This window comes from Mirounga leonina, unplaced genomic scaffold, assembly GCF_011800145.1.
Source record: "Mirounga leonina isolate KUSES-001 unplaced genomic scaffold, KU_Mleo_1.0 Mir_127, whole genome shotgun sequence".
Taxonomy (NCBI): Eukaryota; Metazoa; Chordata; class Mammalia; order Carnivora; family Phocidae; genus Mirounga; species Mirounga leonina.
The window spans coordinates 34,951,905-34,973,969 of record NW_023270316.1 but is presented as its reverse complement, the minus strand read 5'-3'; the positions used below and the strand labels follow the sequence as shown (position 1 = coordinate 34,973,969).

Here is a 22,065-nt window from a genome sequence, read left to right as displayed (position 1 = left end):
ATAAAAATGGAACCATAGAGTACATACTTTGTATCTGGCTTCTTCTTCACAACAAAACTTTTTTTGAGATTCATCCATGTTATTACACGTGTCATTAGTTCATTCTTTTCTACTGCTGAATATATTCAACTGCACAAATATATCCCACAATTTGTTAATCCTCTCACCCCCCAAAATGGCAATTAGGTCCTGTACTTAACTGCTTGAAACAACACTGTGCTTAATGTGTCTTTCAAGTAGCTACTCAGATAGGTCTTGGAAGAAGTGTTCTTAATCCTTTGCGTATAATACTGTATAGAATTCTTTTATAGTCTGTGTAAATGTATTAATAAGTTATGCTAATGTTAACTGCATAAATGACCAGAGATATACTACAAGGAGTCTAACCTTGATTTCTAAAAATTCTAATAAAGAGGCACATGAGTTTGTCTAAACTGGAAAGGTAATTCCTAATACGTCTGGTTCTCAACACTTGGATTACACAGAAGTACATGGTATGTTTTTGAAAAAGAACATTCTGTATTTTTAATTGACAAAAATACAGTTTTCTAACTTAACCATTCTATTTTCTTGAAAAAGTCACCGATGTCAATGTTTATTCATCATTACATTTTAACAGTTGTCATAATAGTTATGTAGGTGATCATATATGCACCTGTTTGGACGCACAGAGATAAAGTGCAATCTTGAAATAAATCAATCCCTCTGAAGTCATTTTGCAAGTCTTGAGTTTCCTGCCATAATAGATTTCTTACTGGTGCTAATGGAAAGCATGAGATACTGATTTTTTCCTAAGATATTAAACTCATAAAATACTTAAATATTTAATGCCTAAAATTCTAGCAACAATGATTATGCCATTAAAAACAATTAGTCGTTTTATTTTCCACATAAGTATAAAAATTATTTCATTAGTCAATATATTTAACTGTCAAAGCTTTCCTTGATGATTCTTTTCATTCATGCATTATTCACTTATTCATTTATACATTCAAAATACTCTAAAACATTATATAATAAACCAGGTAAAAAATAAACTGGGTTTAAATCTAATGCAAAATACATCTTAAAAACATAATTCAAGGCTTAGAAAATGTTGGTAAAATTGTATTTAATTTAGCTTTAGCTTATTTTTACTTTGATTATAATTGTCTAAGAACAAAGGATACAAAGACAATACTTAATACTTTTGTTTAAAGAAAATATTTTAATTTATGCAAATTTTTATTATTTAAAAGCTAAGTATTCAATTGAAACTTTCTATAAATTGAGACACAACATATTCAGTCACTTCACTTAATGTATAATTTCAATCTTTGGAACATGATGTATTGTTCTTTGAAGAATTTCATTAAAGTAAAATCCACTGAGCAAGTAAGATTTGAATACATTGTTGCACAATAAATTAATTTATTTCAACAGCTTAATTCTTTTATCATATTTATATGCTTGCCTTTCCAGAGTATGCTATAAGATGGAGAATAATGGAGACAGTAAAGAATTGCTTAGGAGAGAATCTCGTAATTATTTCTGAAACAAAATAGATAATGAGTTTTATTCAGACATAATAAGAAAGAAACAGTTCAATGTCTATAGGGAAACTATGTAAACTGGATTTATCATTTCATTTGTGTAATACCCTTTAACCTCCAAGATGGGCCTGAAGTAGGACAAAGAGGAAGAATATTTAATTTAATACTTCAACACACTGCTTTATAATCCTGCATCATAACTCCACCAATCAATAAAACACAATCCTTTGCAATGTTCCATCTTTATAAAACCAGCCACAATAATAAATGAAAATTTAAGAGGAATACCCTCTCACAAAAAAAAGGTCATACTAGTAAACTAATGGTAGTGGAATAACAATAAAGAAAAGGCTGCATTTATTGCCTCTGGGCAGAACAAGAAGTATTAGTCTCTAAGATAATTCAGAATCAAAGGTGGAATTCAAAATAGTGTATTCCAAAATTCTAAAACAAAGAGTATCAAATGTTCAGTACTACACATGTGCAGTTGAACAATTAAAAATTACATTGCCTCAGCCGCCTCTTCTCCATCACAAAATGCATTATATTTTATCAACTTAAAATATTTTCTTAGTGTAAGTCTAAATAATCACAACTCAATCACAACTGATTTCTCTAAAGAATTATTTCATTTAGCTTTACTTTATGTTGCTCTCTTTTTAATGATCTGGATTTTCTTATGTTTATCAGACTGAGATTCCCTCAGTGAATATGTTATAGGAGTGGGGAGAAGATATTTCTAACATTAAATGTTATCTTGATATAACATTTAACTTACAAAATTGAAGTTGACTAGCACTTTATATAACCTCAACTCCTGAGCTTTAAGACAACTCAGACTTGAATTCATTTATTCAAAGAATATTTACTGAACATCTAATATGTGCCAGTGTCCCAGGTTCTGGTTATATATAAGTAAACAGAACTGATGGAAATCCTTTCCCTCATGGAGCATCTATCATAAACTAGGAAATGGCAGCGGAGTCCAGAATCATATATGTACACTGATTAAGTGTGACATCTAAATTCCCTTGTTCTGAAAAAAAACTATCAGAGAAAACAAATAATAGAAGCGGGATTCTGGATTCAGGAAAATGTTAAAAAGCAATTCTGGACATCAAAAACTAATGACGTAATGTATGGTGACTGACAATAAAATAAAGTTTTTTAAAAAAGTAAAAAAAATAAAAATAATAAAATGGGAAAAAAAAGTAATTCTGGAAGACATAGTAAATGATGCTACTAATATACTTGCATCTGGTAGAGGATCAGGCAGACACCATCAAAACTCCATGACTCGAAGTTCTAAAGTGAGGCTTTAAGGGGTGTTTACATAGCTCTTTTTATTTGTTTTGGTGATGATACACAAGAAATACTTAATGTTGCTAAATATGAAACTGGTAGGACCCATGAGTATAATCATAAACAACTTAGTTTTATTCTCCTGCTGTCTCTTCAAACTTATTCAGTGGTGGTCAGGGACTATTTTTTTTCCCCTGTATCTGTATGAAAATTCAGGTAGCCTCATAATTTCAGATTACTATTTGTTAACATAAAGTCTTCCAGTTACTTTAAACAACAACTTACGGTCTTGGCTCAGGGATATAATTCATCCCTATGTAATAATAAATACTAGCATCTTAATCAAAAGCTAGGACTTCCTCCATTCCCACACTCAAGGAAGGAGGAGCAGAGGGTGGAGAGCAAGGAGAAAAAGGTAAATTCCGTCTTGGCCAACACTGCCATTCATTAACTGGCATCATCCTCTCTGTGCATGGCAAATGTTGAAAGCCAAATTTTTATCTAGTTAAGGCACTGAAGATGTTCTTAGAGGCTACGACCACACGAAACTGGTCAGATGCAGTTCCTTAAGGGTGTAATTCATCTCTGTCTTCCTCTATATCCTGAATGTCCTACACAGTTAAATCTGGATGCTTGATTCAAGTTGAGCTTGGGGCGAGACTACTTCATAGATGGTGTTGCATGCCCCCATGCATACAATGTCTGCTTGGTTGCATTTTATGATGCTGGCTCCCACTGATGATCATGGCCTAGAGGCCACTTCATTAGGACTGGCAATTTGGTGACATTCTAAATATATCATTCCTTATTCGTTTTTTGGCTAGAAGATTTATTTATATGGACGGAAATTTCCCCTAATGAATTAATGATTATTCTGAGGAACAGTTTGTATGGGAAACCCAGGAAAATGCTTGATTCTACCCTTTTATTTATCCTTTGTTTAAACCTTTGTCCTTTAAAAGAATCAATTCCCTAGATTTCAAAGGTGAATTATGAGTTTGTTTTTTAGTATTATTACAAACTTCTGGGTTTAAATATATGTGATTTGTTTAAATACATTGATGTAGGGTAGAGTTAGTGGTGGCTATGTTTTAATACTTTCTTTTTCTTGTGAGTATCCTCTTCACATTTAAATATCAACATCCAAAGAAACATTAAGAGAATATACTTAACTGTTTTTTCTAAATCCAAGTAAAAATTATATGAAGTCAATTTTTCTGTGAAAAATGTCTAAAAGTAATGCATACATCTAGAGTTATTTATGGTTGCCCCAAAATAAACTATTCTGTACCTAAAAACAAACATAAAGGACATGACATTGTTCTAGGATTTTCATGTACTTTGAGAATCCAGTCACTCTGGTTCTAGTTTTTATAATATTTAAACATTTTAAACTTCATGCACATAAAGTCCTATTTACTAAATAGTACCTTAAGGACCTACTTTGAAGGAAAGTATTAGGGAATGGAAATTTATACATTGTATTTAAATTTTTTTTCAATGTTTAATTCTTTAAATGAGAATGTCCTAAAGTGTCTCTGCTTCTCTTTCTCTCTCTTTCTCTCTCTCTCTCTCTCTCTCTCTCTCTCTCACACACACACACACACACACACACACAAAGAGGTTGGTGGAGAAGCCTAACAAATTTAAGTCATATTCCTTGTTCTCAGAAAACCCTATGATGTGGCATGCGAGAAAGATGTTTATTCAAGAATGTAGAATAACTTGAATATTGCCAAATTTCTCAAAAACAATTCTATACTATCCCTGAAAAAAATGAAATCTGAAAAAAATGCATTTAAAAATCCGCTTTGTATACCACTGCACTACAACGCCCCCCAAAAGCAAATTGCAGTGCTTTTCTTAGGTGAAGAGGGCTGAACAAGAAAAAAAAAGAGTTCTTACTTTACGATTTTGACTCTATTTCAAAAGCTTGACACAAATTCCTTATAAGATTCTATAACTTATTTTTAAACAGATGTTTGTGACTATTTGGAGAGAAAATAATGGGAGAATATAGTGTCAGTGTACAAAAACTTCTAATGGTATTATTCATAAACACTAATTTAATCAGTGTGACAATCTGATGAGGTAGGGATATCATTAACCTCATTGTGACAGAGATATTAAGTAACTTGTCTGAGGTCACATGACTAAGAGGTGGTAGAAATGGAATATAAACCCAAGAATCCTTCCTCCATAATCTATGTTTTAAGCCACTAAAATATACTGCCTTTCTTTTTTTAATTTTATTTTTTTTCAATAAGAACCATTTTTTCTAAGTCCTTATATCATTGTGAATTTATTAAATAAAATGTGAGAAAAATATTGATTCATTCAGGGAGATTTGGGGCTACTTGATGAATGATACCTAAAGAGAATCAATTAGTAGAACATTTCAGCCTATTAGGAATTCTCTAATGACAAGAAGAATTGATCTCTCGATTTATACCGTTTATTTTCCTCAGTGATTTAAGGTAGTACAAGTAATACATCCTTTTACAATTTGGAAATGATACAATGATTGTATAAATAGCTAATATGATAGTTTAGAATGTCAAGATTCAAAAATATCTGAAGAATAGGCTTCCAGTTATGGAATGAATAACTCACAGAAACAAAGGGCACAGCGTTGGGAATATGGTCAATGATATTGTAACAGTGTTGTATGGTGACAGATGGTAGCTACACTTGTGGTGATTATAACAATGTATAGAGAAGTTGAACCACCATGTTGTACTGAAAGTAATATAACATTGTGTGTCAACTATACTCAAAAAAAAAAAAAAGGGGGGCGCCTGGGTGGCTCAGTTGGTTAAGCGACTGCCTTCGGCTCAGGTCATGATCCTGGAGTCCCTGGATCAAGTCCCGCATCGGGCTCCCTGCTCGGCGGGGAGCCTGCTTCTCCCTCTCCCGCTCCCCCTGCTTGTGTTCCCTCTCTCGCTGTGTCTTTCTCTGTCAAATAAATAAATAAAATCTTAAAAAAAAAAAAAAGTTAAGTATCTAAAGAGCCTAAATCGGTGGACTGGGAAACACACTTAATATGGACAAATGCAAATTCCTAGTAAAAGTATAAAAACAAAGAATTGGCTTAATAAAATTTCATGTTGAAAAGGCATGAAATTTAATGAGTCACACATTCAACTAGCAAAAAGTTTTATGAATTATGACTATATTTATAAACTATTGTCCAAATTGAGGCTTATGTTAGTTCCAGTGTCTCTTCACTAGGCTGTTCACTTCTAGAATATTGTATGGGAAGGGTTGGGGACAAGGGGGTGCTTTAAAAAAAAGTCAACCAAGAAGCTTGATGAGGAATGGTCAAAGGAAGTGAGAATATTTGGTCTGGAGGAAAGAAACACTCTAGGTACTATAGCAGAGGATTTGTATATTTAAATGGCTAGAACACAGAAGAATTATTAGACCTTTTTTCTTCCAGGAGAATGTAATAAAGTTAAGGTAGAAGCTAATGTAGCACTCCTCACTCTTGAATTTGCTGAAAATAGAATAGGCTTTCCACAAAATCTTAGCTATATAAAAATGGCTAGGGAGGATGCAAGAATTATTTCTCCACCATGGAGAAAGCTGGATTATATAACATCTGACATCTCAAGTCTATGTCTCTTCATTCACAACATTCAAAAATATCTGAGTCTCACTGATACATAATAGACTAATACAGAGCCTATAATAATTTAATATATACTTATAGGCGATTGGCTATGAGGGATTTAAATTAGAATTATTGTCTAAACAGTATATGCCCATTTCCTACTCAAAGTTATCTTACTAAATTATTTCCAGTAGTCCAAACCAATCAGCAGGAGAAAAATCTAAATTTAATTTTGGCAGACTCCATCATGAAGGTTTGCATTTAAAGCAAGTGAGAATGTTACAGTGGTACTGTCTTCATTCATGTAATTTTCTTTTCCTCAGTCCTTTTAATTTCTTTTATTTTTCAACACCAAATCCTGTGGCCCCATAATGTTTGAGAGTTTAGTTTTAGCTGTATCAGTTATCCACAGCCTAAGATTCACATGTGTTTGAGTTAATCAGAGCTTTAATGTGGGTATCAGCAGTCATTTTCTGTAAAAGGCCAGCTAGTAAATATTTTATTCAACTCTGCTTTGTATGTGAACGCAGCCATAGACATTATATAAAGAGAGTAGCTAAGTTGTGAACACATTTTATTTACGGACACTAAAATTTGAATTTCATATAATTTTCATGTGTCATGAAAGATTCTCCTTCCTATGATATTTTTTCCCCACCCACTTAAAAGTGGAAAGCCATTCTTAACTCATAATCCATGCCAACACTGGGGAGGCAGGGTGAATTTTACCCAAGGAAACAGCTTTCGGACCCTGCTTCACTGCATGTACTGGTATGTACATTCTCATAAATAGGCTTATGAGAAAGTCATTGAAGCTCCTTTACCTCCTAGAAAGGGTAAGGACAGAATGCTTTAAAATATGTAACTCTGAGAGCTTTGTTTTCACTTCTCTTCTGTCTTATAAATTCTTATTGCCATTCTCATGTAGGTTGAGTTATCATTTTAATTCTTGTCATTACTCTCAAAAAATGCCATTGGAATGTACCAATGTTCCAGCACATGGAAAACCCCTCAACCTTCTATTTTCCCTTCAAAGGCTACTTCTCTTGTTTTATCATTCCTTCAGATGGGGGTATATCTTCTTCTCTAGTATTTAACATTTCACTTTTAATCGGCCTTCACAGTTAGAATCTTTTCAGGCAAACCAAGTTGCAAGCGCTATTCTAATTGCCCACTTGGGTCCCCTACTATTTAATGTGACATAGGAGCCAAACATTTTCTTTGGGGAAAATAAAACTTCCCCCAAATTAAGTTTAACTAATACATATCATGGGAGTTTACTAAACACTGCTTGTGCTATAAAGTCTACTATATATAAATTTAGGCAGGTTGATTTATTAACTTGTTTCCCCTAATATTTGGAATTCTATAAAGAACCTATTCCTCACCCTTATTCTCTGAAGCCATTCTCTCAATTTTTCCCAGGTCTGAGTATTTCTTACCAAAAATTACTAGAATCGTCTCATGCTTTTCTTGAAACTGTTTCTTCTCAATGATCTTTACCTGTCAGCATCCAATTAAAAAATATATAGGTGGCCAGCCTCAGAAGAAAGGGGCAAATAGGCCCTTCAGAACTTCCACAGTGGCCAACAGAACTTCACTTTGATGTTGGCAATTAAAACTACCAGCTTTGTTTTATTAATGATAAATAATAATTTAAAAACTATCAGCTTTTATTTTCTCTAATCGTTCTTAATTAGAGCCATTGTTTCTTATTTAGCTGCTAGGACCATTTATACCACCACTGCATTCAAAAGTCCAGAATTTCCTCTAATCTATCCATAGCCAAGTTTCTGAAAATATTTGCCCCAAGAGACTAGGAAATGGGATATCACTATGATGTAGGAGGTGTTGGCACACATTTCAAGACACAGAGCTCCATCCCTTTCTTATTACCTTTTTGCATATTTCCTTCCTTTTTCCCTATCTCCCTCCTCTCCACTCCTAACCTTAATTTAAGAAACCACAGGAATGTTGCTGACTTTTCAATAATCTAGATTGTTTTCTACAGATGCCTTCCAGAGGAAACCCAACTCCTTCCTCCTACTTACCTAAACCCCGACAATCAAGGATTTATTAAAGGAAGTTTCACTATTTTAGTATTCTAATTAACATTTGCTACAACACAATTTTAAAAATATATATGTATTGAAAATATAAAATAAATCGAGCTTCTTAATGTAATTGGAGTCTTTTGGATCCATGTTCTACTAGCTGATGTCCAAATTACATAGAGTTTATAACAAAGTCACCCATTATGATTTTAAACTGCTAAAATCTGCTCTTCTGTCATATTTTTACTTTAACTATGAATCTAAATCTTGTCTAAATGAGAAATTATAAAAATTCCCAGTTTCAAGAGTGAAAATTATATAATTAATATTATGAAGATGATTATCTATAGTAATAATTACTAAATTTTAAAAAATGAGAATAATCACATCCTGTAACTAATACTTAGTACCTTTTCTTTTTCTTTTTTTTTTTCTTTTTAAATAGCTATGGAGTACAATTATAGGAACACTTAGGCTTTTTTCTTTAGCCAAAATCTCCCTCTCATTCACTTCAGTGAGTGAGGCAATGAGAATGTTGAATTCTCAGTAATAAGTATTACCAAAAATGATCATAAATTGAATTATGCAGTGACTCCTTGATTAACAAATTCTTTGGTAACAAAGGAACCCTCTAAAAGTCACTTAGAATAAAGAAGAATTTTTAAAAGTTATCTTCTCAGTTCTTGGCTGATGACAATGTAGCATTCATTGGCATTTTCTCAGCTAAAGATTTTTAAGAAGTTGATCTCGGTCTTCTGTGATATATATATTATATATATAACTTATATATTTATATTCCATATATTTATAGAGAATAATATATAATATCCATATATCTATAATATAGAACTAATATAATTATATATATTATAATCTCTCTCTATATATATATAATTTTTCTGATGCAGATACTTCAGAAAATGGTATGAGGAACTAGTATATATCTTTGTTTATAGAGCCATTATTATAAGAAAAACTGCTATTAGCATATTATTCAACATTCTGTATAAGTAGTCACAAGGCCTCTTTTTTTTTTTTAAAGATTTTATTTATTTATTTGACAGAGAGAGACACAGCGAGAGAGAGGGAACACAAGCAGGGGGAGTGGGAGAGGGAGAAGCAGGCTCCCTGCCGAGCAGGGAGCCCGATGCGGGGCTCGATCCCAGGACCGCGGGATCATGACCTGAGCTGAAGGCAGACGCTTAACGACTGAGCCACCCAGGTGCCCCACAAGGCCTCTTTTTAATGTATAATGGACATTATCTATCATTATAGTATCATACAGAGCATTTTCACTGTCTTAAAAATTCCTTGTGGTCTCCCTATTCATCCCTGTCAAGCCCTGGCAATCACTGATCTTTTTAGTATCTTCATAGCTGTCCCTTTTCTAGAGTGTCTTATACTTGGAATCATATAGTGTATAATCTTTTCAGCCTGACTTCTTTAATTACCAGTATACATTTAAGTTTTCTCCATGTCTTTTCATGGCTTGATAGCTCATTTCCTTACAGTTCTGAATAATATTCCATTATATGGTGTCAGGAGTTTAGCTAAACTACTCCATGGTATCGCTGCCTAGGCATCCATTTTGTTTGGCCAACTGTCTTGGAGGGACATGCAAGCACATGCCCTAGACAGCAGCCACAGAGTCACAAACAAATCGTAAGTCCCTAATAGGACTTCCCCAACAGCATTTGTGATTAGCAATCTCCTTTTAGATAGGACCCCTGTGGGGCTTACCAAAACGCTGCTCTTCTGGTTTTAATTGACCAATCTAGCCCTAGCCAAGGAACCTCAAAATATTCCACCCATGGATCTTAATACAGGCATCTGCCCCAGATCCTACCTTGTTCTCTTTGCACTCTGCCTTGACCTCATCATGTGGTCCTCCAGGTACTTCCTCTAGGACTCATGAGTAATAAAGTTCTCTATTTCAGTATTTCTTATGGTCTGTTGTTGGACCATGACTCACCATCCAACACCCTATGTTCCACTTAACAAATGTTAATTTAACAAAGTCACGGAGGTACCACCTTTTTTATCCTTTCACCTACTGAAAGACATCTTGATTGTTTCCAAATTTGGGCAATAATTTTTTTAAAAAGCTGCTATAAATATCCATGTGCAAGTTTTTGTATAGACATAAATTTTCTACTTATTTGGGTAAATACCAAGGAGCTGGCAAAATATAAAATCGTATGGTAAGAGTATGTTTAGTTTTGTAAGAAACCATAAAACTGTCTCCCAAAATGTCTATATTATTTTGCATATTTACCAGCAATGAATAAGAATTGTTAACAGGACCTTTTATGTAAGATATGCTCCAGAGGCTGCCTTAAACTCAAATGTATTATATTCAGAAAAAGGATGTAATGATTATGTCAGATAAGGATGAGCATGAGGTATCTTTTACTTAGCTGAAAAATTAATAATATATTCTGACAATGCATTTAAAGTAATTTGATTTAAATACACATTATAAAATAAATGAAAACTATACACATACAAATTTAAGGTTATACATATACCCTTTCACACAAGGGGGGAGAGAGAGAGAGAGAGAAAATTGTGTATATACACACATGCGATTTTTGTATAACAATAATGTTATCTTCCACATGTAGTGTATTTTGAATTTATAAAAAACAATGAATTTTATTATTTTGTTTAGTTTTTACACCTATACGGCATTACCTATTTTTATATGTAGAATAGAATCAGAAAGATTCAGTCACATGTCCAAGGCAACATAGCTATCAAGTGGCAGAACCATAATTTAACACTTCTTGTCTTCTAAAAACAAGTCAAGTACTTTTCCACACCTAAAGTCTCAAAACACTACACGCACATACATATACATGCATGCCCTCATACACACAACCAAACATTTAAACATAGGTGCTATTTGAAATATATCAATTAATTTCCTATGTTCATCTCTCTCTTAATAGACACAACACAGAATTTAGGATTAACCTAACCTAATATTGTCTAATATTGTACCCCTGCTTCTACCTGGTTCTAAGTACTACAAGTGATTTTTCTCATTACTTAACTACCACCTAGCTGTCTTGACATTAGAATTGTGGAATAAAATCACAGATTGAGAGATGGTGGTTTGAGATGCTGTTTGGCGGAAGCCAAAACAACCATGTAAGAAAACAATTACCTTAATAACAGATGTCTCAACTCTGGATGGGGGACTCTGAACTTGTGCTGCAGCCGCCATATTTGCAATGGTGCTGAGATGGTTCATCTGGCTCATTGCCATGGTGACAGACGCTGGAGGTAGGCTGACAGGAATCAGAGGGTGGGGCATCATCATAAAAGGAAGTTCCAGTCCTATAAAAAATACACATATTTCATCATTGCTTTGGTCAAGTAAAACTATGAAACATGGTACATCTCATTTATGAAAATGGCAAAGAACATAAATCATTGAAAATTTAAGCATTATGGGCGCCTGGGTGGCTCAGTTGGTTGAGCGACTGCCTTCGGCTCAGGTCATGATCCTGGAGTCCCGGGATCGAGTCCCACGTCGGGCTCCCTGCTCAGCAGGGAGTCTGCCTCTCTCTCTGACCCTCCCCCCTCCCATTCTCTCTCTCAGATAAATAAATAAAATCTTTAAAAAAAAAATAAAAATAAATAAATAAATAAAAAGAAAATTTAAGCATTAAAAAATGTTCTAATAATAATTGCCAAAGGAAAAATATTTGTCCCTTTTTAGGCAACGATATCCACTCACCACTCACAGGAATTAGTTTTAAGGCTAACCAGTTTGGTGCCATGTTTTATCATATCACCACGCTTCATGTGTTTAGTACAAATGGTCAATTGGCTGCTGTATTATTCTTCTGATCAGTCTAATTCTTGTTTAAAATATGAGGGGTTTTTTTTTTTAGCTTATCACAATCAGTTATCTAAATGTAGTATCTCTTTATTCTGTCCTATATTTTACTATGCGATAATTAGAATTTTTTTCTGTGCAACTACTATTTTTTAGTGCCAAAAAATGCCATTATACAGTTTGGCAGACGGTGGCTCTGCTGAAGGTGATGGAGAGGATGACTACGTGGAAGGCTGTGAGGTCCAGGCAGGCAGAGGGGGGTAACAGAAGTGTGAGATCCCTGGGGTGGGCAAGAGTACAGTGTTTCCTTATCCCAGGTTTCTTAAAGGAAATCATATTTTCTTATAATATGCTTAGAAACAGCAAAGTTGGTAAAACTCCAATTTAAATGCTTTAGCTCTATTAAAAGCCTCATTGTAAAATCTCTACGATATAGTTTTTAATGAAGAATACTTAGTTACTGCCATGATTTTTTTCCATTTACTTCATGAAGACAGTTAAGGTTCAATATAAATTCAAACTCATTAGCTCAATACTGTCTGGATCTTAGAGTAAATTGTTCAGAAGTGGGTAATGAAAACTCAATTCAAATTCTTCAGCAATCAAACAAAGCAATTTTATTAAACAATGAAAAGAATCAATTAAAATGGATATCTTTATTATCTTTATTATTTTACAAGAAACCATGACAGCTTTTGGCTAAAAAAAAGTTTATAGCTTCATCCAGAAATGACTCATAAAAGAAATTTCTCCAGCTTGTTCCTACACTGTGATATAAAAGTTCACTTCCATATTCACAAATTTATGTACTTCACTTTTCTACTCATGCCTTTTTTGACACTTACACCAAGGTCCTAGTCAAATATGTAAAAGTTATAAGTATGAATTTTTCAAATGTATGATATCATGAAAACATACAGTGACAAAACATTTTAAAAATCTCCACTCTACAATGCCTTTATCAATGTATGCTCAAATTTTTTCTTTACATTTTTACTTTTTATAGTATCAGTTAAAACAAAAATTGAGGAACAATCACTGACAGTTGGTATAGAAATAACACTTTGGAATAAATGCTATTTGAATATGAAAACTGGATTGGGAATTTGTAATTAATGGATAATTCTCTCTACATATTTCATTTACAATATCCAACAAAAGCAAGCATTATATTTTCATAGTATGTTGCTTATTTGGGCAATATAATATGGAGTGTAGAAAAATATTCACATTCATTATTTTAGATTCAGTCTGAGCTCTGTTTATATCTATTATCTACTTTTGTTTATCTGTTCACTTGAACCAATTTCTTCTTTTATTTGATTGCTGATTGCCAGTTAGTATACTGGAAGAAGTCATTTTTCCAAATATATTTCAATTTTACTCTCATAGTAGAGAAACACTAACTCTGTTTTTTCACATTATATAAAATATTAAGCCAAAATTCTGATTCAATCTGAAACAGAATATAGACAAAATATGATCTATTTTCACATCTCTTTTGCATCACAGGGTATTAGTCTCTTGTGTAAGGTAAATATCAATCATCCATATGCGAATTTTCCATAGCAAGTTTATAGCACTAGATTGGATTTTCCCACTCCATAAAATGCTCCTAGCCATCTCCGCCAATCATCATTTGTTAAATACTCATGATGTTAGCTCATTTGGGTAATAAATAGAGCAAACAATTAAGAAACTAAGTCTGATGAAAAATATACAATATATAACTAAGTCAGCTGTAAGTGATTTTTGCATTATTTATAACATCCTTTTCCTCTATTAGCATGAATAAATAAGAAGTGAAAATAGGCCACTTCAGAACAAGACATACCCATAGTTATTAAATGTATAATTTCAGGTGCTTTGGTTTAAGCCAATATATTCAGTGATTGATATAAGCCAGAATACATACATACATATATATATATATATATATATATATATATAAACACACACACACATACATACTATGCCTACATACAAATATATATACACATATATATACCTTTAAAATTAAAGTGTACTACTATGCCCACATGAAATCTTGCAAGAGACAGATGAAATATGTAAGAAAAATTCTTATATTTGCTACGGAGAGTTAAGGAGAAACAGAAAAAAACTGATTTTTCCTTCCCCATTCTTATAGAATCACACTGTTTCTTGACTTTACAGTAGAAGAACAAGATGAAGTTGATACAGGCCTAGTATCCTCAAAGAACACATACTGTAATAGGTTGTTGAGGCACATATGCAAAAACTTATAAAATAAAACTATAAAATGGTTTGAGCCAAGGAAAATGGCCATGAGTTTACAAAAAGACTCAGATAGTGTATCCAGCTGTTGATTACTTGGGATCTGTAATCATATTTTAATGTTGGGAGTAGGGAACGGAAGGGAGAGAGGATCTCCCATACCTGGTCGTACACACAGATTGTGGGGAAGCACAGAAACAGTCTCAGGTTAGACATCTGCTTACGTGGGTTCAGCTGAGGGTAGAATACAACAGGCAGATGCTATGTGCTGAAATTAAGAGTGTAACCACGAGCACAGTCGAGGCCAGCCACTCATGCTATGGCATCATTTTGGTAGAGTGAAAATTAACAAGTGTATAGTCTTGAGACAGCCAGAGGTAAGTGGGTACATAAATGAAAGAAAGAAAATTGAAATTAATGCGTGATTACCAATTCTGTCTCTAGCTAAAAACTGTTAATTATGCATTTTATATAATCTGAAACAATTCCCTTCCCCAGCCTAATTATATGGTATTAAGAATTTATCAATAAGTATGTATACAAATATATGGAACTTATTTGCAAAAAAAGTGATTGTGTGTGTTTAGTTTCTTTTGTGTAAAAAAATACGTATATTCTTCAGGGACAAGCAAGGTGATCTTCAGATTTAGTGTAACTGAAATTTGAATTGGTAAACACCAGTTATGGGAGATTCTCTCCCACCTTACACTCTTCCCACCCCAACATTACAACATAGTTCAGATTCTGAAAAAAAGCAAACAGCTTGATGCACTGTCTCAGTCTTTTTATGAGCTCAGACTACTTTTCTTGGCTTGCCCCTGTTTTATATTTTATCATATTTTGTGATACATATTTTATGATGAACCAAGTTTTAAATGCAGAAATACACTGCTTTGGGGAGAAACCCTTAAATTTTGAAAGCTATCTCTACTCTAAAGGTAATCAGACTATGGGACAGTCAGAACTGATGCGTTACAAATATAAAATGGTTTTATTTTTCCTCTAATTAGTGCCTTCAAACATGTTTTGTCAAGGATTTTCTGCCCCTTAATAACCTTGAGTATTAAAAAAAATCCATTCTAGGGGTGCCTGGGTGGCTCAGTCGATTCAGTGACTGACTCTTGATTTTGGCTCAGGTCATGATCTCAGGATCATGAGATTGGGACCCATACTCAGTGCAGAGTCCGCTTGAGATTCTCTCTCTCCCTCCCCCTCTGCCGCTCCCCTGTTGGCACACATGCTCTCTTTCTAAAAAACAAAAAACAAAAAATCCCACAAAAACAAAAAATCCATTCTAGTTAACACTCATCTCTGTTTCCCTATCCCCATCAGCACTGGCCAGCCCTAGAGCCTAGGTAGCCTGGAAGACATGGGCTTGGCTAGTTTTTCATCCATCCTCCTCCTTTCTTTCTCCTGGATAGTAGGATAAAGGTCTCCTACCCAACCAGTTCCTGCTCAAGTTCTCCCTGCACTGTATCTTCTATGACTGTACCTATCGGCCATTTACGTCTTCCACATGGCAGGTGTCTAAATGCTAAGTATCTCCTAAATCATGTCTGATCCTTTAAGGGGGCCCTTTAAGAGGAACTTCCTCGCAGCAGGAGTCCCTGACAATGGAAATCTCCCTCAGCTTTCTGTTCTTCTAAGCTCCCAAAACTGCCATTGCCTCTTGAAACTAAGGTCCTTCATTGGTGTGGGTCCTCTTGTTCTGATGATGTCCACTCTCCCTACCCTGCCACCTCTCAATTCTTTATCCCCATTGCTCAAATATGTACAGAAAACAGATCAGCAGTTCACATCAAAACAGAAATCCAGCTTTGAAATGAGGTTGAGGCACCTATAATCCTTGAATAATTCTCTTGGAACTTCCCCTCCCTTCACCTGGTGGTGAGGAAACGCTCTCAAAAAAGGGTCAGTGAGCCACAGCCCTCCCCATTAGATGCTATCTCTTCACTACAAGGATTTCTGCAACTCCCCTCTCCCTATGGTCATACCCTCTTAAAACGCAGGAGGAGGGTATTTGTGGGGTCTGGAGTGATAGTTAGGATAGGCTGGTTCAGGGGCTATTAATAAGTAGCAGTTGCTTGTTACTTTCTTTAAAATGAGGAGTGCCCAGTACCTTTTGTTCCTGTGTGGGGCCACAGGAAAAATTCTATTCAGTATCTTGTTACATGGTATATTCAATAGAACCAAAGACAAATATGGATATGTTATAAATAAAATTTTAGTAACTGATTCTTGCAAATAAACTGAAATAAGGGGAAAGAAATGTGAATGTTCAGCATTTGGAATGCTATTTTACAAATCAACTGAAACATTAAATTATCAATTAAGACAGATGTTCAAAAAAAAAGATTACCATAAAAAAATTAAAGAGTGATTAAATGTGGAGATCATCGTTAGGAAAAAAAAGAGAAGATCACTTCATTTTTTGGCACACAATTTTTAAGTGGAAAAGGAGATAGAAAATGTTTGGGGAAAGCATATTATTACTGTTTCTCTTTAATTAAAAAACCCACAAATTTTGGGTATGTGTATGAGTGGCACCAAATATCCTAGCCCAGATAATCATATTTATTATTGAATCCTGCATATATCTAATGAGAAGTAGATTCCAAAAGGGAAGGCCACAGTATTTTTTTTATGAATTTTGGATAGAGTACATGTAAAATAATCAAGCACAAAATTAAAGTGATCTGTAAAAAGTAAACACCTTTAAACTATCATGCATTAAAATAGTAAAAATATATGTAAATGTTATTGCCCTTTATATCTAAGTAACATGTAACTATCCATTCAGATTTTCCCACAGGCTGACCCTGATAAAGAAGGCAAATCTCAGAGGGACTAACGGTCACACCACTGCTTAGTGAGTGACACTGATAGACTGTGACGGGAACCTGACATTGTCAAGATTCGTTTACAATGAAAATGGCAAGAGCAGGCATTTACTCCATACCATTGGAGACCACTTAGAAGGATGTCAACGCCATCTTAGTAATGCAGACAAGACTATTCAGTAAGAGTAAATACTAGTCACAGACACTATGGATGTTCAGTTGTTATTTCAAAGGTAAGTGAGAATAAACAAGTTATTATCTGTTAGAGTTGGTTAACTTCACCCTAATAAAAAATGAGATATAAATTGTCAGCAGTACTCCTAGTGCTTTGCATAAATGGGAGAAACAGTCCTCTCATGAGTTAATGTAATGTAATGTTTAAATCTTTTTCTGGTTAACGTTTGAGCTCAATTGATCTATATTTTAGCATACAAAAAACACTGAAATGTTTTGGTGTTTTGGTTCAACTTCATCAAATTATTTTAAAATGAAGAAGAAGTAATCTTTTCCAGGTAAAGTTAATTAGCGGCACAATTTAAAAAATAAAACAAAATAAAATATTCCAGTTTAGGTTCAGTGGTTTAGCAAAAACAAAAACAAAAACAAAACACCACAAATGCCTAGGTTTTAATGCCCACAGAGAAGGCCATTTAGAGTCTAAAATTTATATATGTACACATCCCATGTTTGATTTGGAATTGCTGGGGAAAAACAAAACTGGTTGGCTGCCATGTAACCAATCCTGCTTAGCTGATGTTCTGACATCAACTTACTTTTTTTCTTAGAAAGAACAGTATTGTCATGAATTCTAACTATCCTACTACCAATAAATACAAGTCATATAGGTAAACATGTTACTCTCCCAGAAATATTTGGACATATTTTCTTTAGCTATCTATTATTAACTAAAGCTTACTCTGTGTTACCTGAGTGGTTAAGTATTTGTTAATTAGGAATTTAAAACTCTTGCCATACAAGAAAGCTTCTATTTTACCTGTAATGTTTTCTTTTGAATGCAGAGCTATTTTGATACATTTTATTTTATATCTATATAATGGTCATACTATCACACCAGTGCTGTTAAAGTCCATGGACTCATCAGAACAATGCTAATAGCTAGATTTCTTCACCAAGTTGAGATATTTCTATTTCCTTACATATTCAGCCGTGTTGCTGAAAGTGGCGTAAGTTAACAGGCTACGCAAAGTGACATACAGAATACTGGAAATCAGAGCTGCTTAGTTCTTTCTTATTTTAGTTGAATGTTCTTCGCCATGGCTAATGATTATTGAACTAGAAAGAATGAGAAACAAATTGTAAAATCAGAGCTGAGGTTCAAGTCACTAAGATCAAATGGAATAAATAAAAAGGTCCTTAAAGGACAGGGAGACATACAAAAAACAATTATCCTGAGAATCCTTGAGGAATCATGGAAAACCAGAACAGCATTAGGTAACTTAAAATGGAAAATGGTTTACGTTTGAAAGCCTTGATTTCAAACTCATAAAAATTATTACAATGAATTGTTATATACAGAATGCAATACTTTATACATTTTCCCTTATTTCGTACCAAATTCCAGAAAGTTTTGATACAACTTAAAATAAAAGAGGTAAGGCCATTACTATAAAGATAAAGGTTAAATACTTTAAGACAGAGATAATTATATCAGAAAACACTTTGCTTTTTGATGCTGTTGTTTTCTTTGGACTCATTAGCACCATGCTCTAAGTGTTAACCAGGTAAAATGGATTCCCAAAACAAATTAAAAAAAAAAGCAGACTCAAACTGAGTCAATCGTTACACAGGACTCAATACAAGGAAAGAAATAGTAGCCAGATTAATTTGTATAGACTAAATATTTTCATATTTTATTAATATGGACTATAAGATGCTTGGAAGCAAGAACCAAATGTTTTTATTCAGTGGAAATGGTCATATTGCAACAGATTGGTTAATTTCCACAGCGAAAGTATAATGCTATTATGGACAGTGTAGAAATAACAATACTAAAAACATGTAAGGTTTCTGATCTAAAACATATTCATGAAATTCTTCAAAATAAAGCAGTTGGGTATAATGTACCCATGTTAAGATGTATCCTGCATCTTTTAACCTTTCTCATTGCCAATGTCAATGAATTTCTACCTTTTCCCACTTTAACTCATCAAATGATTTTTCCATTAGGCAAACAAATGAACTAGAAATTCTCCTCTCTAAGGATATTTTAATTTCCCTATAGATTTACAATTACATCAAATAAAATTTCAAGTTAATATACTTTATACATGGTATATAATAGAAAAAGTTCATGTTCATGGTTAAGTGTTGCTCATGGTCAGTGGACATCAGTTTTAATTTCCATTGTTTTATACAACGTTTTCAGGTTTAAATTATTTATGTTGAAATTGAAAAATCTTCTCACTTGAGCCAAAATTGCTATTAAATTTTCCAAAAAGCATAAAACCCTCATAGGTAGGATGGCATACTCATGGGAATTATCTGAATATTCCTCATTTGTATGGATCTAAGTCTTAAATTATCTTCTGCCCAAACCTGGTTGCCCTTAAAGAATGACATCACAGCTAGTTTATAAACCAGAAACCTAGGGATCATCTTTATCTCCTCCTCTCTCACTGCGTGCCACAAATGTCCACTTCCATTTCGTGTTGATTTCATCTATGTAATTTATCTCTACTTCTATATCTGCCCCTGTAATCAGATTCAAGGATCATTATTACTTTTAAGTACAGATCTTACACTGTCACTCTCCTGCTTAGAGGACTTCAGTTGTTTCCCATTGTCATTAAAGAAAGACCCAACATTTCTCATCTTAATGTGAGCACCACATGGTTGGCCCTATGTTTCTTTTGTTCATCATTGTATCCATAGTAAGACTAACTTTCAATCAGTTCTTGAGTTGAGAACTGCAGTTCTCAGACCAATTCTTACATTCATATGAGGTAAACTTCAATTGGGTTTTTAAAATGCTAACCTATAGCCTTTGTTCTTGAGCAGCTTACAGTGTGGGAGAGAGATACACAAATGTAACACATATGTACATAATTTTATCCTGTGACTGGAATAAAAGAGATGATGAAGAAGAGGAAGTATGTTTGATATTTTGGAAATAAACTTGATAGAACTTGGTGATCATTTGGGTACAAAAAGGGATGAAGAAAGTAAAATGTGAAAGATGACTTGAGTATCTAGACTAACAACGGGGTGTATGGTGATATCATTAACGAAGTGATGATGGTGATAACATCTAACATGTATCATCTACTTTCAATGTGTCAGGCATTGTGGTAAATTTTTATGTGTAATATCCAATGAATCTTAGGAAACTCTGAGGTAGATCCAAATTACTGTTATAAAGGTTGAATTAATTTGCCCCAGGATTTAGATTCTGGAATTCTGAACATGCAATCCAAATTTTGATTTGACTAATGAGGAAGACCTGATTTAACAATAAATAAAAATCAGTTCAATTTTGTACTTACTAAATATGTGATATTTTAGGAACAGTCCAATAGAGATTGACAACAAGCAATTAGAGATATGGAATTGAAATTTGGAAGAAAAGCAAATACCCAGTGAGGTAGATTTTGATGTCTTTGATTCGTAGATGGGAGATTAAGTCACAATGCTTGAAGAAAGTATAGAATTCAATAAAGGCATTTCTACTAAAAGTGTATTTCTACTGTAAGCAACAGAATAAGTCCCAAATAAGTCAGCTGAATGATTTCAAAACAAAACAAAACAAGGAGAAGAAAAAGAAGGCTGAGAAGCTGAGCAGGACTAAGCAAATATTGGTATATGGCTCCTACAATAAATTTTTAGCACAAAAGAATATCAATGCCTGTTTATAATTTTCAAGTCTTTCCACTTACTTCTAAGCTATAATATTCTTTTTAATAAGAAAACCAACATGAATACCTGACAAATCTGGGGTCCTCAATAAATAATGAATGAATGTAGCGCATGATGATTGAATGTAAAGATTTAACAATCCTAACTTTTAAATAAACAGACTAACAGAGACAAAACACACACACACACACACACACATAAATAGACACAGCTGAGCATAGCTTGAAAAGATGCCATTAGTCCAATTTCTAATATGATAAATAATTACAATATCCAGCAAATACAAGATCCCCTTAAGAACATTATGGAGAGGGGCGCCTGGGTGGCTCAGTTGGTTAAGCGACTGCCTTCGGCTCAGGTCATGATCCTGGAGTCCCTGGATCGAGTCCCTCATCGGGCTCCCTGCTCGGCAGGGAGTCTGCTTCTCCCTCTGACCCTCCCCCTCTCATGCTCTCTCTTTCTCTCATTCTCGCTCTCAAATAAATAAATAAAATCTTTAAAAAAAAAAAAGAACATTATGGAGAGAGGCAGCTTTAAATCAAAAGACTACATATCACAAATAACTCAGCACATTTGAAGGATCATTGAAATAATATTATATTATAGTGGTAGATTACATGCAGATGGCAGGCCTGTTGAAAGCTACTGTTTATATGAAACCAAATCATTCTTTCCATAGCTTTTATTATATGTAGTGAAGACATACTATTCAAAGCACTTTTCATCAGTTTTTCATGGGCAGACATGG

The 22,065-nt window shown here is 33.8% G+C and overlaps 1 protein-coding gene across 2 annotated transcripts in view; it reads right to left on the bottom strand.

The window, feature by feature from the left end:
- Positions 1-22,065, bottom strand: part of DACH1 (dachshund family transcription factor 1) — a 425,922-nt gene that overhangs the window by 125,413 nt on the left and 278,444 nt on the right. For both annotated transcript variants that reach the window (XM_035003251.1, XM_035003250.1), the window contains exon 4: positions 11,671-11,843. In XM_035003251.1, coding sequence (XP_034859142.1) covers positions 11,671-11,843 — 173 coding nt within the window. The remainder of the gene's footprint in view (positions 1-11,670; positions 11,844-22,065) is intronic.